General features: G+C 35.5%; 1 protein-coding gene across 1 annotated transcript in view; it reads left to right on the top strand.

Annotated features, from left to right (window-relative positions):
- Window positions 1–36: 36 nt before the first annotated feature.
- Window positions 37–16,975, top strand: part of LOC140857516 (putative nuclear RNA export factor SDE5) — a gene marked incomplete in the record, with an annotated part of 131,780 nt that continues 114,841 nt past the window's right edge. Inside the window, 7 exon segments of the mRNA XM_073256506.1 lie at window positions 37–386; window positions 1,115–1,162; window positions 2,633–3,257; window positions 6,923–6,948; window positions 10,791–10,868; window positions 13,958–14,028; window positions 14,221–14,456. Of these exon segments, the coding sequence (XP_073112607.1) occupies window positions 2,693–3,257; window positions 6,923–6,948; window positions 10,791–10,868; window positions 13,958–14,028; window positions 14,221–14,456 (976 nt within the window).

The following is a 16,975-nucleotide window of genomic DNA, read 5'->3' as shown; positions in this document are numbered from 1 at the left end:
CTTATTCCTTCCCCCTTTCTAAGAACAGAGAAGAAGCCCTAAAAGGCGTTTGGAGTTTCGACTCGCGGCAACCACCACGCTTTGATGCTGACTCCTGATCAGAAAGCGCCAAAACTCACCCAAAAAATTCTCCCCTGCCCTTCCAGCCACGTTCCGTATTAATACACCGCCCCCCCTCCCCCACTTCTCCATAAACCCTTCCTAAAACTGTACATACTATAATAACAACACGCTAGCGATTGAATCAAATCAGCCATACAATTGCCCGAACTCACCTTCCCCTTTCCTCGCTTGTTCCTCTCCCTCGCATCCGGACTTCTAAGCGAGAGAGACCGAGAGAGAGGGTGTAGAGGTGGAGGAGCGAGCGAGCGACTCGTACGCCCCGAGTAAGCTTCGCTTCCTCTAATCCTAGTGCTCGATTCATCTCTGTTGATTGAAACTTCGATGGTATTTGAATATTTTATTGTTGTTGTTGTTGTTGTTGTTGTTGTTATTGTTGTTGCGCTGTGCTGTATGATGGGTTTGTGTCTGATTGCTGATGGTTTTGGACTGGAAAGGCGGAGTCCCTTTTTTTCCATCATCTGTTGCGGCCGTTCCGAATGGTTTATCGTTAATGATTGTTTTCAAGGTTCATGCATGGATTCATGTCCTTTGGTTTCATGTTCTTTGAATTGATATCTTTGCGTTCATTTTTTTTTCTTATGGTCGGTTTGATTATCTTGCGGCATTGAAATTTTTAAAATAATCGACTTATTTGAGTTTTGGTTAGAGCTTGATGGCCGCTGTAACGTTCCAGATGGATAGCAATGGAGGATGGTTTGAATTGGTTGTCGTATTATAAAGCAATAACTTTGGATCATCCCTGTATAAGAAGCAAGTTAAAAGATTGAGCTAAGTGTAGTAGAAAAGTTTTGATAAGCTTGTCTAATCATATGTGAGATTGTTGAAACGAATCATGCATTTATCAATCATTTTGAGAAGCAATATAGACACAATATATCGGTGAAGGAAAATGAAAACAGAACCAAATCCCTAAAACTTGGTCTTCTATCTCAGCTAGATGTCTAACTTTCATCTATTTATGCTGTGAAGCTTTCTTACTTCTTGTCCACAGGGACTAATTAACTAAGATGCATTGGAGTGGTTCCGTACCTGGACTACGGTGAGCATCACATGGGGAATTTTGTATGTTTGTGGGTAATTTTGAAAGATAATTTTTTTTCTGGCAGTAAGATGCTGCAGTGAATAATAAGAATATGTGATTAGCATGAGGTGGCTTGCTTGCTTGCATGTCTCCGTGAATTTCAATAAAAGCAAGTATTATCCTTGTGCTTTTTGCAATTTGGGGTCTTTTTTCAATATTGATTCATAGACTTCTTAGTTTACATGCTCTGAATCAATAATTCTGATTCACCATGTGGTTTTCATTTGAAGTGTTTCTAGTTAAAGTTATTCTTTCTTTTCCCCCCAATTTGCTCTTTCGGTTCTCTGATACAGTATCTTTGTTGTAGTAACTGCATGTCTACAAAATAATTTTCACTGTAATTTTAGTGTTCACTTTGTGCGGTCATGAGGTTATATCAAGCTCTTTTGAATAAATGACTGCTAATCTTGTTTCCATTGAAAATGCAAAATTTATTAGTTTTTGGGCTTGTTTAGTGCTTGTGATTCTTGGTGCATGCTATAAGCTGACTGTCGATTGGTCATCATTCAGTAAATCAATAACTCTTGATTTCTCTATAATAATAGAAGGAAAGACTGAAACAAATTGCAGTAGGAACCTTGCCATATCTTCTTCTTCTTTTGGAACTGAACATATTGGATCTTCATTGAGTGATCAAAAGATACAAAGAGAAGAGTAAGAAAATAAATAAACATTGAAAAAGCGAGCTTTGATCATAGAGATCATTAATTCAAGCAATATTTTCTGTATTATGATTTTTAAGATGATGTCTGCTTCAGTATGATGTCTGCTTCAGTATGATATCTGTTTCAGTATTTGAGTTGCATAAATCAATAGGTGTCATTCTTCACTTTCTAGTTATCTCCTCAAACATCACTACCCGATTGGATTCTGCTAAATTCCCTTAATCCATCTTCAGATCTCAAATATTAGACTACTGAGGAGTGTGCTTTTGCAGTTTTAAGGTCATACTTTATGCTTCATACTTCTGTATTATGTGAAAGTTCCTCCAATGCATTGATCACCACTAACTTCATTTTGTTAAGTACTATGGTCCATCTAATATTGTTCCTTTTGTCTCTATTCAGTTGTTTAGAATTAGATCTGATGGCTTTTGAAAATAGCTTATTCTTTTCTTATAAAGCTGATGCGAATTTATTTACCTTTATCAAGTTTTTTGTGTATCCTGATAAGGTTTTACTTTATTATGAATGAGTGTAATGCAACACTTGCACTTTGGGTCTATTTCTGAGTAGTGTTTTCCTAAGTTCAGCAGAAAACCTTTCAAATAGATGTCCATTTCTTGTCTGATTGTGCATAAAGCCTCCTTACTAAATTCAGTTCCATGGTTTGCTCGTATTTTTCTTTCATGCAGATTTCAGACACTATACATTATACATGTTTTTCATGTTAATAGCCAGATTGGTTATTTTCTTCATCCTTTATCAGGTCCTTCAATATTAACCTCATTTGAAGCTTATCTGTTGGCCCTAAAAGACTATCTGGTGAATGGATCCATCTAGCTCACATGCTTCAAAACATGATGCTGAGTTGATGACCTTGCTCGAGGCCTTTGGTTCAGCTTGCTCCCTTGAAGAGATAGCATATGCTTATTGCGAAGCAAAGGGTGATATGAGCAAGGCTGGTGATATCCTCTTCCAGCTTCAAGAAAAAAACTCTAATGATGTATTTCATGCTCAAAATGGTGAGATGAATATTTCTCAATCGGCTGGGTTATTGCACCAGGATAATATTGAGAGTTCAGCTTTTACACGCAAGAATTCTAAGGGAGGAAAGCCAAGGAAGTTAAGTGCTTCAATGGGTACTGTGTCAAGTTTTTTGGGCAAGTCGTATTCCCGTCCAGCTTCAACTTTGCTTGAATCAACTGCAAAGAGCAAACCCCTAAAGATTGAAGTGACGGGATCACCAGAAGATGAACGTGATATGGAAACCACGGAATCGCATTTTGTGCCTAAAACAGAGGTTTCAACTGATACGGATATTGAAGAGTTTCTGTTTTCTATGCTTGGAGATGGATTCAAGCTCAACATGGACATGATTAGAGGAGTTCTTGGCAATTACCTCTCCTTTCTGTTTATTTTATGTTATTGTTTGTTTAACTTTTCATATTTGCACGAATTAATTTTAGGGCAGCATTTGGATAAAAGATATTGTGCATATTTATTGACTTAGCACTTTCTGTTTACTTTTTCCCCTGTTATATTTTTTTTCATTATCACATGATTGTTAAGTCATATGTTGCTTGCCTTCTTTTAAAATGAAATCTGGGAGTTTGTGAGTTATAAATTATTGTATATTAATTTTAATTTTTCTGCAGAAATAATACCTGTAGTGCCATCTCAAAGCAGTTATTTCAATATCTGTATGTAACTTACTATGATGAGACATTTTCCTGGGAAATAAAGGAAGCACATAATTTTTAGGAGAGAGAAAGTACCCATATGGGTAACAGTTGAAAAAATAGGCAGCTACACTTGTAGAGATTTAATTGCAAGGTATACCAATTTTGATCCATCAGTCTACTTGTTCAAGGTTGTTGAATCGAACTCAACTTTTCTATGATAATGATCAACTTAGATGGTTGATTTTCTGTGTATATTGATGAATATCACCTATATGTTGTCTTCTACCTACCAATGCTAGATAAAGAATACCAACATCCTGTAGGCAAGATTTTCCCTTATTTTTCTGTGCAAGTATATAATTAATCTCTCCAACCTGGTAATACAATATGGCTATCTATTTGTTTCCTTTAATGAATTATTTTCTCTTGCCTGAACAAATTTCTCTGTTGCCAAAATATTGCCATCACACTATAATTTTCTTTGGTTGTCTATTGATTCTTGGACCACCTCTTGATAATCAAGATCTATTTTGGAAAAGTGCTTAATTAGCTAGTTTTCAGATTATTGGGTTGTGTGGTTAAATAAATTATTTGTATACATGCCTTTGTAGTATTATTTCACATTTTAATTTTAGAGGAATAAACTAGTTGTGCTAGGTCAGACTCAATTAGTCCTATTTGTGTCATCAAACTATCATCTTTCATCAAACTTTGAACTTTGAAGTTACACCCAACATGATCAATATTCAAGACACAGCACAACAATTTTTCTCCAGTGCATGGTGATATTATTTAGGTATTAATTCATGCACCAAACACATGTTGGAACCTCGCATTTTGTCACGAGGAATGTTGATGCTTATAGATGAAGCCCTAACTGTAGTCTAGTTGGTACTAACTAAGAATTAGGATATTTCACTCGTCATTTGTTTGTTAATTTCCTCTTAATATCTTTATTGTGCAGCATTCACTGATAATATTTAAAAATACAGTTAAATAAAAATTTTACTTTAAATTCTTATTTGGTGTATTAAGATGCATGACAAATGTATGAAGATATGTGAAAGGAATGACTAAGATATATTCTCACCATTGTGGGTATTCCTTTTAATAATGTTTATTGATTTGCGATTTCTGTCATAGTCCTCTTATTAGGAATTGCCAAGTGATTAGAAACTTGGGTGGCACCATTTTAAAAGAACTAGCGATATCCCTAACATTGCACCAACTATATTGGAATAAAACTTTTCAGCCAGGTTGTATATTATAGGATGGGTTTATGGAACAAAGGTTAGGTAAAAAGACAAATTTAGGGCATGCATGGGAAATCCAGCCCATAGGATCATGGATCACACAGACTATTTAAATAAGACCCATATCAACCCAATCTCACTCCAGCCCAAATCCTGTAGGAGGAAAAAAAGACCTCCATAGGTCTTTTTTTTTTCCATCGTGCAGTCCAACAAGCACAAAGATGGGATTTAGGCCAAAACTGGAATGTGCCTTTAGAAGAAAATGGACTGAGCAGGCTACCAAGCCCAGTTCCTGTAGTAAATCCAGCCCAATCCTGCTGGATTCCCAAACTATCCCTTATTGAACTAACATAACTTTTTATGCTGGGATAGAGGCTATTTTCATATATTTTGCATCATAGCCATGTCATTATGCAAACAAATGATAATAACTTAAGCAAGTGAAAGAAAATACTAAAGGTATTTATTTTTCATTTTTTAAAAATTGATGCAAAAACATAAGAAAAATCTGCGAGAAGTGTGAACAGATGCATAGGGTTTTGATTTTGTTAAAAAGGAAAAAAAATAGTGTTCCAAACATTTGAATGTTGAGATAGACCAGCTAAAGATAAATGGTTACTTCAATAAGTACTTATATCCTAGCCTATACAGATCCCTCCAATGAGGGTGAGGGAAAAAGTACTCTCTTATGTGTAAACATTACAGACTCTTTATCAGATGCATAACTTTTGAACATTGGCAATAATATAGAATGTTTTTTCCCTTTTTGTTTTTACATTTCATTCAGGATGTGTTGCTTACAATGCTATAGCTTTGATTACTTATATATAATCATAGAAAAAGATGACTAGCAAGATTTTCTTTATTGCTAACTTATTGTCCATCTATTTTGGCCAACTTTGTGTCTCCTAATTACCATTTCTTAAAAGGATCAAGTGACTAGTTAAAATTTGATCTTTTAGATTACCATTGGACTATCATTATCAAGTTTTTCCACACTATTAATTTTGGTCAAACCAAGGTTCGCCAACTTGGAATCGGATTTTGTGCCGGCCAGCCAATGATACGAGTCAGTACGCTCCCATATCGGACCATATCAGATCCGAACCGACATAAAAATGAGGGAGAATCGGGGAGGAAAAGTGGAGAGAGGGGGGGAAGGGAGAGCAAGGCCAATGGACATGCCGGTGGTGGCCACCGGAGGGCCGCCGAGATCTCCAGGGCTCCATGATCCTCCACGAGAGAGATTAGAGAGAGAGATAAGAGAGAAAGAGAGGGGGAGGAAGAGAAACAAAGGGAGGGGAAGGTGGTGGGAGACTGCCGGTCCTGCTGATGGTCGAAATCCATTGCCAGCTTTACTGTGAATCGTGTTTAAAAAAAAAAGAATGATGAGCAGGGGACCTGCCCATGTTTCGAAACCACATCATCGCAGAGTGGATTTTCGCCATCTGGCAGCCACTCGGCGGCCCTCCGATGGCCTCCCCACTGCCTTCCCCTCTCCATTTCTCTCCCTCCCCTTCTCTCTCTTTCTAATCTCTCTCGAGGAGGATCGGAGGCCTCGATGCGCCATTCCGACCTTTCCATCTCTTTCTCTCCCCTCCTCCCACTCCCTATCTCTCTCTTTTTCCTTCTCCCTTGCTCCATTTTCATTGGCGTTTTCTGAATCGAATGTTCAAACCGCATCGGTTGGCCGCCGGTATAGTTCAGCAAGCCTTGAACTACTGGCTCAGGGTGGTTCGGCGAATCATGGGTCAAACTTTGAAGCATATATTTTGATGCACATACCCTCTAACATTTTGCTTGCAATTTAATCAATCTGCTTACAACCGGATATTTCATTGATCACATATTCAGACAACTATTCCTGAATATTGTGGACAACTTTCTGTTATCTATGCAATAGAATATGATTAAATGTGCTAGTTGCTCTTTAATTGTTGCTCTTGTGCTTTGACTGTCCTTACTTGTGCTTACACATATAAGAGCTGCTATGTCTCTAAATGCATTTATATACTCTTTTCTTTTTTTTTTTTGAGGTCCCTATTGTTTTTAAGTTTTCATTTCCACCATAAGGGTCTCCTTCCCATAAAATGTCATTTGATAGGCTTTGTGTTTTTACAGGTCAATGCGGATACAATGTTAAGAAGGTGAAATTTCTGCCTCAAGAATATGATGTTTCGTTTTTTGGTTTTTTTTTTTCTAATAAACAGTTTTTTTTCCTTTATTCTTACTATATGTGCAGTGGCATGTTTGTATGATTAGATAAACCCATTTGCATGCACATATGCACAGCAGATGACTGATCCTTTTCACTATTTATTCTATCAATTAACATGTAAATTTGGTTGTATTTTCTATACAAATAAACTTTATTTAATTATTTATTATGAAGAAGGGAGTACAAGCACACATTGAAGATAACATGGTGCTGCATTTCCAGGTTACAACACAGATTATCTGGCTGAGACTGGATATGTAAATATTAGATATAAAGATGTGGTGGAAAAGTTTCTGAGTGGATTTGGCATTGAATTATTGCTTGTTGGCCAGAGTCTATTTCGCTTTTTGGTGTACTTAGATATGTCTAAGACCGTCATAATAACATTAATAGGTGTTGTAGCTTTGTTAAGGAACTGTTTTAAGATGTAAATCCAAAGCATATCTTAGTGAACCCCATCTCCCCACCTTAGTTTGCTAATTCTTGACCTGGAATATTAGATTCTTTAAATTATGTTTTCCTTTCCTCTCTATTTACTTGTGTCAAGATTGTTTCATGACCATTTAACCCATTAAAGTATTATACTTAACTACTAGAGTATGTAAACAAAATAAGAAGCTGGAATAGTTGATTATTTTACTAGCTTTTTTCTTGGACTTGTAGTTGAGAACACCAAAAATCTTGACCATCAAAATCCAAAACATTATTGGGTTTATATCATGAGGAATAAAAAGGGACGTGTCAATATGGAATATAATTGGATGTTAACCCCTCATCGAGACCGCTAGGACAACCAATTGTGCATTGTGACAAGCACAAAAAGAGCGGATATGCTAGTCGGACAAGTGATGCTGTAAAGGGCCCATAGGTATTTGCTTGGTATTGTATGTCACCATTTGCTTGGAAAAAGAATTAATGTTATTGGATACCTTAGAGTCGATGATAAAAGACCTTAGATCATACATTCTTTTGTGGATTGCATCAAGTATACCACCTTAAGATGGTTTGATCGTTTGCAACAGGCACACTTTTGAGAATGAGTTATCAAGATGGCATAAGAGTTAAAGCTTAAAATGATAGGTGGTGAAAAGTAATCAATAAAGGAGCTCAATTTCTAGCTACATGTGCTGTTGGGTCACCAGGTAGAGTAGAGTTACGATGGGGTACCTATTTGCTTAAAGACTCATTTGGTTCATGGGTAAAGGAGGGGGGAAGTGTGGTCAATGGGAAAATGAAAAAATAGCTCATCTTTGGTTGGAGATTTCCAAGGATAGAGATTGCTAGGAATTGTGATAATTTTTATTTTTACAAAAAAATCCTCTAAGCCATCATCCTAAAATGGATCAAACTTGGTCTCTTCAAATGGTTTGTGGAATGTGGCCACCTCACATGACTAACTCTACTTCAAACCTAAAATGGTTTATTGTTGATGATTATTCAAAAAATAATTATCATGATCAAGGTTCCCTGTTTTGATATCGGGCCCAGAATCAGTGCTAAGTTGTTACTATATTGGTAGGGAGTTGGTTTGGTGTACTGCATGTTGGTATGCCCCCCATACCACATGTAGGTACCGAACCAATATACGGTACATCTCATACCATCCGATTTGGTGTAGTACGGCAAAACTCGATCATGATGTTATGAGAAGGAATGGCTAATAAGGCATTGACAATGATCTGTCTCCTGATTCAAGCATTTTTAGTTTGCAAAACAAATTGGGCAGTGAAGCACCAGTAGAGACATCCATGTCTCATCATTCTCCTTCTATTGATACCATTGATGTTGGTGTTTCAAATATTATAATTGAGAATATTGTATCCCATCTAATGGCATAACAGATATTTTACACAATTTTTTCATGAAAGTAGATGCTTAACCAAACATAAATCACTCTAGAAAGTGTGCTTCCTATTCTACTTTCCCATAGTCCACCAAATATGCAAAAACTACTTTCTTAGGTATCATATACCCAAGTATTAGCTTCCTAGGAAACACATTAATGTAAAATTCTTCCAATGAACCGAATGAACCCTAAATCTTAAAATTGAGATGCATCAAGGGAATATGTATTTGCAATCTTGAAAGCAATGACACTAATATTGTTGCCCAAAATATGGTGCTTTGGCTTCCTATGGGATTTGCAATGTAGGTATTTGAGTTATTCATAGCAATTGTCTTAGTGTTTTAATTCTTAATCAGATGATGATCAGGTGAAAAAGCTAATTCTCTTAAAAACTATTCTTTGACCTGAAGAAAATTCTTTTTGGATAAATTGGTCCTGACTGTGAGTTGCAGATTCAAAGTTCGATCAATTCCTATAAAAATAAATTAACATATATCATTTGTTAGGTTAGCATATTCTCCAGTAGGATTTTTAAATCACGTGGGATGAGGCTGTCTCGGTTTTTTCATGAAACGGAACGCACTGCCGTCTAGCCCCGTCTTGACACTTGGGACGTCCCAATTGGAACACTGAGACGTTAGCGAGATGGTCTTATCTCGACACATGGGATGGTACCTTGTCTCGATGTCCGTAGGACATCCCGCTGGGATCTAAATCTTTGGTCGAATGCATAATAAGTGAATAACTCAATTCAGTTAATAGAATTTGACAAGAAACAAAATCAATGGCTAGTGGTGATATTCTAGGATGACAATCTCGTAATTAATCATCATGTGAGTGTTGGATTTTCAAAGCTAGTCTCAATTACTTTTAAAAGGGAAACCATCCGCTGAATGCCTATTTTATGCCTGCAACCATTCTGTCTGTTATCTTGATTTATAGGTGATTTTTTTTCCTCTTATGCTTTCTAGCTTCTTTTTGTTCTCTTGATGATTTAAAATCCAATTGATATATCTATTTCTTCTTTTAGTTGTGATAGGTTATTAGGTATGTTTTCAGGCTTTTTATGTCATTAGGCCCATGGTTTTGTCTGACGTCCTGTTTTAAAGCATTTGTTTAGTAATTGACAATCAATAGGGTGTTGTTAAATTAGTTTGCTTTCGGTATTGTCCACTTTACTAATTAGAACAATAGACCATCTTTCTTCTCTTACTTTTCTGCAACTCCTGTTTGTTGACTTAAAGAAATAAGTGTGGGATCTGAACTATGTTCTTGTAGAACATCAACCAAGAAAGAGACAAATTTGTATGGAAGTGTAATCACCAACATATTGAGAATATCACCACCACGTTACTAGCAACTAATATAATGTTATACAATATTCCCTCTCTAATTCACTGTGGATGGTCCCACAAACCGTGGCTTTTAACTTTACTGACCTAGCATTCCTTGTTTGTGACAAATAAGTAGTTGACCTAGATGGGTCCTAAAACATTGATGTTGATACTTCACATTTGATATGATGTCAACAATATACCAATTTTCATTTTTATATTTTGGTCAATTTTAGTATCTACAAAATTTTTGTACTGCTGAATGTTCACTGATTAGCTTATAACCAATGGAGCTAACCACGCGTGCACATTTTTGTATGATTAAAAATTGAATTATAAAATATATGTTTCTGGACTTGTTTTCTTTTTCTTTTTTTTTTTTTGATAAGTTCTCTATTATTTTGTCTGAATTGACAAATACGCTGAAACTTGTAGGCCTGCTGAAATGAATTTTCAGATCTTGTGCTGAATATATAAATAGTTTGCTTGATATTGATCTCTTTATAATCAGTCTCTGTATCATTTTGTATTTTCTTAATTCATATTTCTGAAGAAATGATTAACAGTTTTGTTATTCTTTTGGTTACGTAGAGCATGGAGGAATTGCTGGCATTATCTGCAAACAACTTGGACAAGAATAATTCAGTGGACAATAATGTAGTGAGAAAAGTAAGTCCAGCAGTTAAAGATTCTAACTTCTAAATTGTTGTAGTTCTTCAAATTGTTTATTAGTGGTATACATCTTATGAATTCTATGTTGTGCAATCGCCTAAATTTTTAATTGTTTCAATGGTTTCTTGCAAACTCTTAACTTCTAAATTGTGTGCAATCACCTAAACAAGAATAATTCTGTTGACAATAATGTAGTGAGACAAGTTAATTCCAGCAGTTAGAGATTCTAACTTCTAAATTGTTGTCATTCTTTCAATTGTTTATTATCGGTATACATCATATGAATTCTATGTGTGTAACCACCTGAATTTTTTCTGCCATAACTGTTCTTTTATAAGAACTAGTTTGAAAGCATTTTCATGTAACTAAAAGTATGAACTCCAAACCCATTTTAAATAATTATAATTTGTATTCTCAAAAAATTATATTCAAAGGATGAGGCTTTCACTTTGCCATTGTAGCTCAAGGCTCGATCCAAGCGTGAACCCTGAATATTGAGTAGCAAGGCAAAGGGTGGGAGGGGGTGGGGAACCATGCTATAGCGTCAGTACTATAGAAAGCATGAGATGCTTGTGTAATCTGGCCAATCAATGATTAGTGAGAGAAATCTGGTCTCCAGACTAAAGATGAGACCAAGATAAGTCACATGTACACATTTCTCCTCATCCAACTTTTATCTCAATTCTTTTCCCTCTCCCTTTATTTTTCAGTGGAGTGTGGTAAACTAAATCCTTTACAGGCATCATGAATTGGTGCATTAATTGGCAACCTAGAGTCACAATGGCAGGAGGTATGGTATATCATGGTGTTGGATATTTTTGAAACTCTATCCATGTTGCGGTTCTTGCTTTGGTTCTTCTTCTCATTTTGAACATGTTCCCTTCATCTAACCTTGTTCACGTTTCCACTTTTTCTCTTCTTCTGTGCTTTCGAAATCATAGGAAGCACATTTTCCCTTGAAGCAATCCTCAGAAAGTTAATTTTAACATGTTCCCTAGCTTTTGGGCCACTAATTTCTTCTTCTTACAGTCCCTTCTTGAATCCAAGCAAATATTCATTAAATACTTTGAAGTTGAAGGTACTCTGGCTTAAAGTGGCAAAATGCATGAAGGATCTTGATACTAAAATAAAAACTACCTATTCAAGATCTTGTACTCTAGCTTAACGGACACATCATGTATTTTTACATAAATTCCAAACTAGTTAATTAATTATTAAAAAGTTAATGAATGTTTATTGTAATACAAAAAACATTTGAATCACTACAAAAAATACTTGTAAATTATCTACACATAATTCTAATTTTTCATTTTTTTATAATTTTTAAATATTTTTAAATAATAAATTGATATTTGATTGTGAAATAGTTAGAAAATTAATTTTAATTCAAATTAATGTGGAATCGTACCAAGGATGACACATTTTTTATTTAAATTAATTATTTAAAAATTAGTGAATTTAAATTGTAATGCAAAAAAAAATCACTGAATTACTTCAGAAAATACTTCTACATTATCTAATATATAGTACTAATTTTTATCATTTTTATTTTTAAAAATATTTTCAATTATTTTTTAATTGATAGTTTAATATTTAATTATAAAATATCTATAAAATTAAGTTTAATTTGGATCAATATTGCACCTTACCGTGGGTGCTGCATATACATGCTACATATATTTTTCAGCTCATGCGTATGCACTGATCACCATTAATTTTTTTTAAAAAAAAATATTTTCATTTGGGCTGAGCTTCGTATGGCTCAAACTTAAATAAATTGCAACCATAATGAGGTAGCAACTAATGTGCATACCCCCAAACATGCTACCAATTTTATAGAAAACTTGGGATCGATATTTTGTTTCCTATTATTTTTAATCAAAAAACATATTTTAATCTACAAAATTATATACATAATGAAAAATCATGAATTCTGCATAGATCATTTTTTTGATTACAACATATCATGAATTCATGACTCCACTTATTTTCCCCATATTTGCCCTATTTTCAATCTCAAAACAGGAAAAAAAAAGATGAAAGAGGGAAGGAGATATGGAGATTTATCTAATTCGGTGGGATTTCAAATGAAATTTGGGTTGGAAGCACCTTATCTAGGCTTTTTTTGATGAAAACAAAAAAAAACAGTTGGGAGGGCTGAGAAGGCACAAAGGGCCTTTTGCACCTCCCCCCTTGTTATTAGGGTTGGATGAGTAGCAAACTGCCTGAACTGCCCTGAACCGAGTCGCAGTAGGCAGTTCAACTCGGTTAGGGCTGGTTCAAGCTAGGTTGGTACCTGTTTCAACCCATATGGCCATACCATCTTGTTTTCATACTGAAACAGTTTGGTTCACCTCAAACTGGGAGGTTTAGGGTGGTCCAACAAACAGTGGCAGGAAGAAGGTGGGGGGGGGGAGTGCAGGTGTGAATAAACGAAAATGCAAAGATGATTTTGGTATTAAGTTTAGACTTATCATAGAACCTAAGGTTTAAATTGAAGTGTGCATCAATTAGCAGACTTGGGCTGGACCTTGATGTGACCAATCTGAGCATAGATTTGGGGGTCTGATAATTGATGGATCTCGATTTTATGTGATTATCTGTAGTCTGCTAGATTTGAACTACAATTGGCAACTCCATTTGATCTTTTCATTATACTTGACCTTCTTATACTTGGGTCGAACTCTATTCCTCTGACTGCCACAATTTAAGAATGTTGCTTGTTGTAAGGAAGAGAACAGTAACCTAATTTATATTTTGAGTGGTCTATCAAGTAGAATTTATTAAACAATAGAATGAAAATTTTGTAGCTGCCTTGCTATCAAGTGATGCTTCTCTTTTTTTCATTCTTGACAATTTTCATTTTCTAATTACCGTAGAGTTACTACATTTCTAATTCAAAAACTTTAGACTTCGTGTATTTGTCTTACAATAGATCCTTGCTTTATTGCTGAGCAATGCATTTTCTTTTATGCTTCCATTAAATTTCCTTGTTTTGTAGTCACAGGCTTAAGATAGATAGTATGCTAAATTATGTTGCTTTAGTTTTTTTATAATTTAGTCAATTGACATGATTTATTCTGTAGTTGACAGGTAGATGTTCAAAGTGGGAAACTGCCGCTTCTGAGGAAAATTATCTGAAATCTTCGACTCAATGGTATGCTTGGTGACTAAAATTTTGAGGCCATTTGATCTTGCCTATATCTTTTCTAAGAATATCCAAAACTGCTGATTATATATGCTGATGCTATTCCTGTGATAATTAAAGAGCTTGCTTAGTTGTCTTTTTCAGTAAAGAGTCAAATGCGTGTTTATGTTTGCTTAATGGTAGGTTGACCTTTTCATGCAGCAACATTATAGAACCATCTTGCCTGGACAAAAAGAGTTCTAACATGTCAAGGGAAGTGCTACAAGCACTGTTTAGTGCTCCTGAAAGATTGGAGGAGGAACTAAAACCAAAACGCCTAGAATGGGGGTCAAATAGAAGCAGAGTTGTTGGACAAAAGCCAGTTACGAAACCTCTAGAGGACCTTTCTTTATCAACTAAGATAGAAGATCGAAAGATGAAACTTGACGACAAAGATGGTGCGTACTTCTAAAAATTATATTTCTTTCTCACCTTTGTAAGTCTTAACATTGGAAATCAAATATGTGATATTAATTATGTGCATAGTCTTTAGAATATTTTTTAGATTATTGTAGCAAGTTAAAATTCCCAGCCCTTGCCAAATAAAATTGGTCAAGTACATTTTTTCTTACAAATGAACTTCAATTAGTTTTTAGAGTCTTCGTGGCAATGTTTGCCTAGCCGATCTTGGAGAGTTTATCGGTCGACGACTAGTTCGGCATGGTACAGATCCGTATTGTGCCATTCTAGAGCATATCGACATAAGGAGAGCCAAAGAAGGGAGAAAGGAGAGACAAAGAGAAAGATCGGGAGACGGAAGGAGGGAGGAAGGGACGGTGATGGAAACCTTAACCCTAACTTGACCCCGAGAGAGAGAGGGGGGGGGGGGTGGAGGGCGGAGGGTGGGAGAAAATGAATCGCAAGTCTTTGAGGAAGGGGGTTTAAGCGAACTAGATGTTTCATTTTAAATGCCCGAACCATGCTGATTCCCGAATAGTTCGGCTTGGTATGCCCTAAACTGGCTGGTTTGGCACATTCAACACGGTTCAGCAAACCATGCTTAGTGGCTTCAACTATTTTCATTTCTTAAGTAAAGCTTTTATGCTGAATTCAGATAAGAGGAGGACTGAAAATGAGGTTTATATGCTTTAATATTTGGTTGGTTGTTATTAACCATGTTGCGTGTTTAAAAGCAAAGAGTGAAGTGTCAGGTGTTGTGTCATGATTGCTGTTTGTATTGTGCCGTCTATCATGTTGAGTGTTGGTACATATTAGAAGGGAAAGATATACTTCACCATGGTAAGTTCCTTAGCTGGCAAACTATGATGCTAGGGAAACATTTTCTCTTTTTCCATTCTAGGATACTTTTGATTGCTTTACAGTGAGAAGTAGGAAGCTTTATAGTAAGAAGTAGGAATGAATTGAGCGCTTGATTTTATTTAAAATGTCCACATGATTTCTAAAACATAATTGAAACTGGATTTTGGAATGATACTTTAATTATTAGTTCAAACTTTTAACATCAAAATAAAGATAATATATGTTACACCTTAAGAATAAAAAGAAAAACATAAAAGGTGCTTAATTCCAACATAGTCAGCATCATCATCGCCATTACGCTCCTTTAGAAATGAGAATGTCATGGATTTTTTTAGTTCATTAGTTTCCTTTAAGCGGTCTGCTCTTAGCACTGGAGCAATAGAAAGAATAAGGTCAAGCCCTGACAAGCATAAACATGTTGAGGATAGAACCTCTTAGTCCATCAGCCTATATCTTCTTTAGTCCTATAAAGTTGGTTGATTATATATTCCAAAACTCCGGAAAGCAAGCATCGTTTACTTTAAGGCCATGGGTCTAAAAGAATCAGTATACGCATTGTTGCCTTGTTGATGTATTTGCTTGTCAACTGGTCTATGTGACAAAGAAACAGCATCAGTACTTCATTCTCTTTATTGGATAATGTAGGAACCATTGTAATATCTTTTCCCCCCAAACTTCAGCTTGTGGTCCACGCAGATACAAACATATCTGTGTGTGCATGCTTATGTATCTTAGTTGGCATTTAATTTCAAATATAGCAACATGGTTTCTGAAGAGGTACTTGGAGAACAACATAGTGACCTACTGGATGAGATAACTAAAGAATAATGTTGCAGTTTCTGTGAGATAATTTATAATATAAATCTGTGCTTGACTGGTCATTCTTGAATTTTTCTTACACTACATACTGGTACCATAAATCAATATTTCTAAATTCTAAGTTTGAGTCATCAAAATAGGTATAATCTTTAACCAGTTTTCCAGAGTTCTGTCCAGCTTGAAAAATCTGTATCAAACATGTATTGCTTAGCTGGATATGCATCTGACAATTTGGATGCATTTGATTGCAGATTTTAAAGGTTGGTGGAGATTTGGACTCTTCCAACACTGGGCAGGGATACACTACATGTAGATAATTTGTTGTGGTCCCTTGGATCAATATTTCTAAGTTTGTGTCATCTAAGTAAATATAACCTTTAACCAGTTTTCCAGAGTTCTGTCCAGCTTGAAAAACCTGTATCAAACCTGGATATGCATCTGACAATTTGGACACATTTGATTGCAGATTTTGAGGGTTGGTGGAGATGTGGACTCTTCCAACACTGAGTAGGGCCAATCATAACAATCTTATAAGTGTGTTCTTTTGTTTTTTAAGCTTGAACAAGGGAGGTTGAAAGGAAAAGGCTTTACAAAAAGCATGCATCTCATATGCTTATGAGAATTTTGGATTATGAGTAGGAAAGCTTATATTTTGACATAAAGAGTTAAATGTGTGATAGATATACTTTAATTGATCAATTTTTTCCCTTGCATCCCCCATATCTCTCTTGTTTTACTTCTCTCCTAATCAGACACCAATGCAAGCATCTGCATCTAACTTTCGTGTTAATAAAACATCTATCTTTGTGTATTTTGTTCCTTTATTATTTTGTAAATC

Source organism: Elaeis guineensis, chromosome 4 (assembly GCF_000442705.2).
Source record: "Elaeis guineensis isolate ETL-2024a chromosome 4, EG11, whole genome shotgun sequence".
In the NCBI taxonomy this organism is placed as follows: domain Eukaryota; kingdom Viridiplantae; phylum Streptophyta; class Magnoliopsida; order Arecales; family Arecaceae; genus Elaeis; species Elaeis guineensis.
Note: the sequence above shows the minus strand (reverse complement) of the source record. Positions and strands in the feature narration are given on the sequence as shown.